At 60.1% G+C, this 6,098-nt stretch overlaps 1 protein-coding gene across 4 annotated transcripts in view; it reads right to left on the reverse strand.

The window, feature by feature from the left end:
* The window catches only part of NSD1 (nuclear receptor binding SET domain protein 1), a 146,508-nt gene extending 143,089 nt beyond the window's left edge, over nucleotides 1-3,419 (reverse strand). For 2 of the 4 annotated variants that reach the window (XM_028102648.2, XM_088023463.1), the window contains exons 1-2: nucleotides 1,297-1,408; nucleotides 467-556 (exon numbers count right to left, since the gene is read on the reverse strand). In XM_028102648.2, coding sequence (XP_027958449.1) covers nucleotides 467-556; nucleotides 1,297-1,326 — 120 coding nt within the window. In that variant the 5' untranslated portion in view covers nucleotides 1,327-1,408. Of the gene's footprint in view, nucleotides 1-466; nucleotides 1,411-2,542; nucleotides 2,730-3,339 lie in introns of those variants that run through there. The other 2 variants (XM_028102646.2, XM_028102645.2) reach the window with 2 other exon arrangements.
* Nucleotides 3,420-6,098: the final 2,679 nt, after the last annotated feature.

Consider the following 6,098-nt stretch of genomic DNA (forward strand, 5'->3'; position numbering starts at 1 on the left):
TTTCAATTTGTACCCAAAATGCACTCCAAACTGAAGCAAGAGTCAACCCATCAACTAAAAAAATAAGCCATGTCTTGTGTAAAAAAAGGACTCCAGGAAATTGGTTCACCTGTACTCATGATACCAGCAAGCCAAAGCATTTAAAAAAGAAAAAAAAAAAAAACACCTAAACAAATGTATACCTCCATTTGAAAAATAAAATCTGAACTCAATCAAATGCCCTTAAAGTTCTCTTAGCCAGTCCTCAATGGAAAGTTAATTGGAAAAAATCTGAAAAGAACCAAACTCATACAACAGAGATAAATTTAAAAATCAAAGTAAAATTTCCCCAAAAAGCCTATCATTAGCAATAGGCTCTCAGCCATCAACTGATAAGCAACCAAAAACCAGTAAGTTATGTTTCCCTTTAATTTGCCTGTATATGTACATTTATGTATATATTTAAGTTGTACCAAAAACTGCTTACAAATGGCAATTCCTGTGAAGTAGATGATGATGAAGTTCCAGGTAATTCTAGCATGTTTCCTAATGTACTGGTACTGGAGTCTGGATCATCCTGAAAAGATAAATTTATTGAGTTTAATTGCTCTTCTATGGTAACGTTTGTATCTCCTAGTGAAAAGGGGGCTGGGAGAAGGGCTGCTTTTTCATTGCTGCCGTCCACTTCATTTCTTTGCTTATTTTTCTGTGTTTCAGTTTGAGGAGCTAATGGCAAGAATGGCGATTTGACTACACCGTGTCTACTCTCTGGTGTGCTGTCTTGTTCATTTCCCATGGCCACGTCTACACCATTCTCTGATTTAGGCTCATAATTGCAGGTGGCATTGGTCTGAGTTTCCTCAAAGATCTCCTCTATACTCTCATCCTCTGTGACTGGCTGTTCTGGGTCCATTTCAGAATCTACATCTGCATCGTCCACACAAGTAAAATTCTCAAAGTGCAGAAAGCCATTCTTGATAGTCTTTGTTACTTTTACCTGGAGTTCAGGGGAGTTATTACAAGAGGGTTCCTGTTTCATAGCAAGTGCTGTTGGACCACCAGGACTCAAAGAAGTGCAAACAACTGGCGACTGAGCTCTTGAATCACTTTTTTCAGGGTCTTGAAAGGATTCTGATCCATCAGCAGACCCATTTAAATACTCTACATTGATCATGGAGGCCAAATCCTGTAGTCTCCGCAGTGGAATGTAACAAGATGGAGAATCTTGTCCATAAGCATTTTGGGATGTTCCACTGGCAGTCGATAACTGCATAGTACACCCATTAAATGGCTCAGAAAAATTGGATTGACCATTACCGAAAGGGCTGTCCTTGTCTTCAGGGGCATCTAAATTCACTGGATTGGAAAAGGGCAGCAGACAATTTCTTCTAGATAGTTCACAGGTCTGATCCATCCTGGGCCAGCATCAACCTGGAATCCAAAAACAGCAATTAATCGGAGTTTATAGGCCATTTGACTCTTATCTTCAAAATGGCAGCCAATTCTCAAGGCCTAGTGGCCTCGATGCCTTTTTGCTGCACTTCCATGGGCGGAAAAAGTTCCCCAGCTGACGATGGAAAAATGGCCTCGGTGAGCCTCCGCAAACTCCATCTTCCCGGAGCTGGGCAGATCTTGCCACATGCAAACAGCCCGTCCCTTTTTCCTGCACTGCAGACTGGTGGACAGTTGGGCTGAACTAAAATTAAAATCCCTTTGGCAGTAGAAATTCCTAAATCTCAAACAGGAATCGCCCTCCCCATCCCCCGCCGGGGGGAGGGGGGGTGTCCAGCGGCCGGATCTCCAAAAGGGAGGGGGCTGTAGGGCTCCAGGGGGGCTCCCGGACGCTGCACAAAAAGGTTACCCCCCCCTTCCTGGCTCGCTCGGGCGCAGCGGTCACAATAGCGCTGCACCCTGCGCCCAGCCGGCGCTGAAGCCCTTGCAGCGGCCGTGCCCAGGCCGCAGGCGAGTCGGCCGAAGCGGGTGCACCCCGAACCTCGCCTTCCAGACTGCAGGACTGCTCAGTCCACGGCTGCAGGGCCCAGAGGCCGGGACGGGCAGGGGGAGAGAAACGGAGGCAGCCGGTGAAGCCGAGTCAGGGCAGCAGCAGCTGCTACAGCTTGACAAACATGGCTGCTGCCGACGCCGCCGCCGCCTGCCCGGGCCGCGCTCCTTCCCGCAGCCGCGGCAGCACCTCCTGGCCGAGCCGATCGCACTCATCAATATTAAGCAGCAAGCAAAGTTTGCCGCAGGAGGGCAGCCGGCCCCGCGCCCACCAGCCGGCTACCCGAGGGGAGGCGGAGGCCGAGGTGCGCGCGGGAGGCCGGCAGGGCAAGGGCCGCGCCGGGAGGAAGTTCGCGGCGGCCGGGCCGGCTAGGCCTGAGCCCGGCTGGTAGTGATGGAGGGGGAGGGGGCCCGCGGCTACAACGCCGCGGGCCACCAACACCGCGCCGCGCCCGGCCCTCCCCCGCGCCCCTCACCTCACGGCCACCACCATCTTCCCCGCCCGGCCACCTCCTCCCTCCTCCTCGCGCCTGCCCGCCACCCACCCCAGCGCACTAGTTACCGTGCCCCGCGCCCCCTCCCGGGCCGGCTGGGGGGAGGGGGTGACCCTCATTACACTGGGGCGCGAGCGGAGCCTTGGGGAGAGAGCGGAGCCGCTCGCCGCACCCCCCTCCCCCCGCGTCTCTCTTCAGGGGAGAAGGCAGCGAGCGCGACCTGCCCCGGCCTATTCCGCCGCCGCCTCCTCCTCCTCACACCCCCACCGCGCGCGCCCCCGCGGCGGCGCGTGCGACCCAGCGCCTCGCGCCGGCCCGCGTGCGGCTGGGGCACCGAGTGCGCGCGCACCCCTTCCCCCACCGCGCGCGCGCTCCCTCGCCTCACTCTTCGGGGTTCAGGGCGGGTGAAGTCGGGCTCGCGAGCGCGCCGCCCAATCAGCGGAGCCGCCGCTGCCGCCCCCTCCCCTCCCCTTGCGCGCCCGCTCGCGGCCCGGGCCTACGGGCCGGCCCGGCTGCCCGGGCGGGGCCTGAGGCAGGCTCCCCAGGGGCCTCGCGCGCCTCCCCGGAGTGTCTGGGCCTGCGGGCGTCGTGGGTGGCACTCAGATCCCCTCACTTACCTCGGGGCGCTGCGCCGGCCCCGAGCTGCACACGGCTCCTGCACCCTACCCAACTCGAGCCCCAACCCCGGCGGCACCTGGCCGGGCTGAGGCCTGTCCGACCGCCCCGCCAGCCCCGCTCGGGCCCGCGTCAGTCCCGACCTCCATCTTAGGTTACAGCCCGGCTCCCCATCCACTGGGCACCTGCCCTCAGCCCGCTCGGCTCGGCCCGAGGCCAAGGCAACCCCCCCTCCTACCGCGGGGCTCACCTGGGGGCTTGGGCTGGGGTCTTCGAGGCCTCAGGCCCCGAGCAGGCGCGGCCGCAGGTGAACCCCCTGCCCGGCCGCACCCCAAACCCACACCACCATCACCACAGACCAAGCTGAGCAGGAAACAAAATGGAGGCAGCAGCTCGGGTCTGCCTCCCCGAGCCAAGCTTGTGCAGCCTCAGGGCTCCCTCCTGCCGCAGGCCCGACGCCCGCGAGGCAGGGGGCTGGCTCGTCCCGGGCAACACAGGCAGCCGCCCTAGAGCAGCGCAGACAGGCCGGGGACTCGGCCCTTCGGTCCTCACAGCCCCTCACCCACCACCCTTTCCCTTCCCCCTCCCCCTCATTTCTCTCCCTCCCCCTGCCCGGCCTTGCGGGGTGAGCAGCGACCGGGAGCCGGGTCGGGTCGGGTTACCCGCCCGGGCACTGCTTGCCCGGCCGTGGGTTCGGCCGGGGAATGAGGCCAGGCGACCCCCGCGCTGAGCCCACCCCCCGCACCGGAGCCGGGCAGCAGCCTGACAGCGCGCCCGCACCTCGGCCTGCCGCCGTGCGGCCCCCGCCCTGTGAGGCCGTGTCCCCTGCCCGGGCACCGCCGGGACGAAGCTCCCTCACCACCCCCGGGCCCAGGGGTCTTCGCTGCCTCGGGCGGGGCAAGGGGCGCGCTGGGGGGAGGGGTCCACTAATCCCTGCACCGCCTCCCGCGCCTAGTCTGGGTCTGGGCCTGGCACGGGGACTGGGGACTCGGGCCGCGGGCGCGGGCGGGCGTCAGTAGGTGTGTGCGCGCGGGGCAGGGGACGCGGGCTGGGGGCCCGGAGGGGCCGCGCCTCGCACCGCGGACGCTGCAGTTCTCCGCACCCAGGCAGATGGCCCTCTCGTGCCACAGCCGCCCAGCGCAGGCCGCCGGCTCTGCAGCCCTGATCCCCCGGGAGCGCGCGCCTCGCCCCTGCGAGCCGGGCTTCGGGACCCCGGCGGAACTGCGTTGGGAGGGCGGACCGCCGGGCTGGCCCAGCAAGGTCTAATGGCCTAATCTTCAGCCCGGTGCTGTCTGCTCCCAGGGCGCCTTGGACCTCGAGGCCTGCACCCAGCGCCCCGGGCCCCGCAGCCCTGGCCTAGAGCGGCCGCGATGCGTCCAATCATCAAAGGCGGTGCAAGGACAGGTCAAGGAACCCAAACCCAGCCTCACCCCGGGACTCCGGCCCCCTAGGCCCTTCCCCCAATTCGGTCTGACTCCGTCGCCCCCTGGGCCTGTACCCCGGCAAAAAGCTCACCGCGGCAGCTAGCTGTTACCAAAAATGCTAAGGGCATCCTCGTTGTTCCCAGAGAAAACCACGATCTACCGCCATAAAAATCCCGCCTCCTCCAGAAAGCCTTCTGTGATTAGAGTTAACTCCATCTCAAAGCTGAGGGCACCGCCCTCGAGAGCCACGTGACTACCATTCCTCCCTGGGCTTAGTAAATGTGCATAATTATTGCCCCAGTGGAGTGTTTACCCGCAGCCCTTCTATCTGTTAGCCGTGAACCCACTTGGGAGAAAGGCCACTTTTGGTCTTGCCCTGTACGGTATCGGCACGGGGATCCCTAAACTCCACCCTTCAGCCTTTCCCGTCCTTCACCCCGAGATTGGTCCCGGTAGGCTAGGAGCTCAGGATGCCCCTAACCTCCTACTCTCCAAGGCCCACAGACCAGCCATGGAGGCACACAAGTAAACACAGGCTTAGCACACCGTAAGTGCTGGGATGCAGGCCCTGCCAAGACAACAAGCAGACTTTCTGGCAGGGTAGATTACCCCCTGGAACCAGAGTAATGCCCCCCCTCCAACTATGACCCCATAGGGGTCCCAGGGGGCCTCTGAGATACTCTGAAGGTTCCCAAGTGCAAAGTAAGGTTGGCAGTGTTCTGTGCACTAGGACCAGCCAGAGAAGAGCTGGGTCTACACCCCAGGGTCCCGCCCTACAGGGACCAGCCCTTGTTCTGCTAAGGAGAAACTCCTGCCAACCCCTTCTGGGCAATTCAGTGGGGAAGCTTTGACTGTTTCCTTCTTCACACCTAATAATTTGAGCTAAGCATTTCTGACTGACAATTACACCCTGCCAATTGCCCCAATTCATCAACGCTCCTCTCAACCTTTTACTTTCCCACAGACCATCCTGAGGGCCTCAGAACTGCCCCTGTTTGGCCTTGAGCCAGTCACTTAATAGCCCCAAGCCTCAGTTTCCTCATCTGTGGCTTCCAATGCACAGGGTGGCGTGAGGTTTCTCTAAGGTAAAGGTCAGTTTCAGGGGCCTGTACAGACTAAGCACCTGATGAATCCTGAAATTAATTCATTGCTTCATTCGGCAACCATTTCCTGCATTCTGGGCAATATGCTGGGTGCTGGGAAAACAAGGGTGAGATGCCTGCCTCAGGAAGCCCCAGGCCTCCAGAAAAGACAGTTAAATAAAGGTGCTAAGGTATGAAGACGTGCTGGGACCATGGTTACTCCCAGAGCTGACCTCTGGACATCACTGCCCTACAGGAAACCCTCTTTCCAACGTCCCAGCCCCCAAGAGAAAGAAGTAGGGGCCAAAGGGAGACAGGCAGCTGGGATGAACCTGTTGGGCCTTGGGGAGGCTGGAACCCCAGGTAAAACCTCCTGGACTTCCCTGGGGTGACATCAGGGGGCCCTTCCTGCCTCTTAAGTAGAACTTGACTGCAGTGGTCTCAACTACAACAGCCTCCCTCTGGGGCCTCCGCATCCAGCATGTCCTGGCCAAGCACCTCCT

Source organism: Eumetopias jubatus, unplaced genomic scaffold, assembly GCF_037043125.1.
Source record: "Eumetopias jubatus isolate StellerSeaLion01/CBP00866 unplaced genomic scaffold, mEumJub1_p1.0 scaffold_5, whole genome shotgun sequence".
Classification (NCBI taxonomy): domain Eukaryota; kingdom Metazoa; phylum Chordata; class Mammalia; order Carnivora; family Otariidae; genus Eumetopias; species Eumetopias jubatus.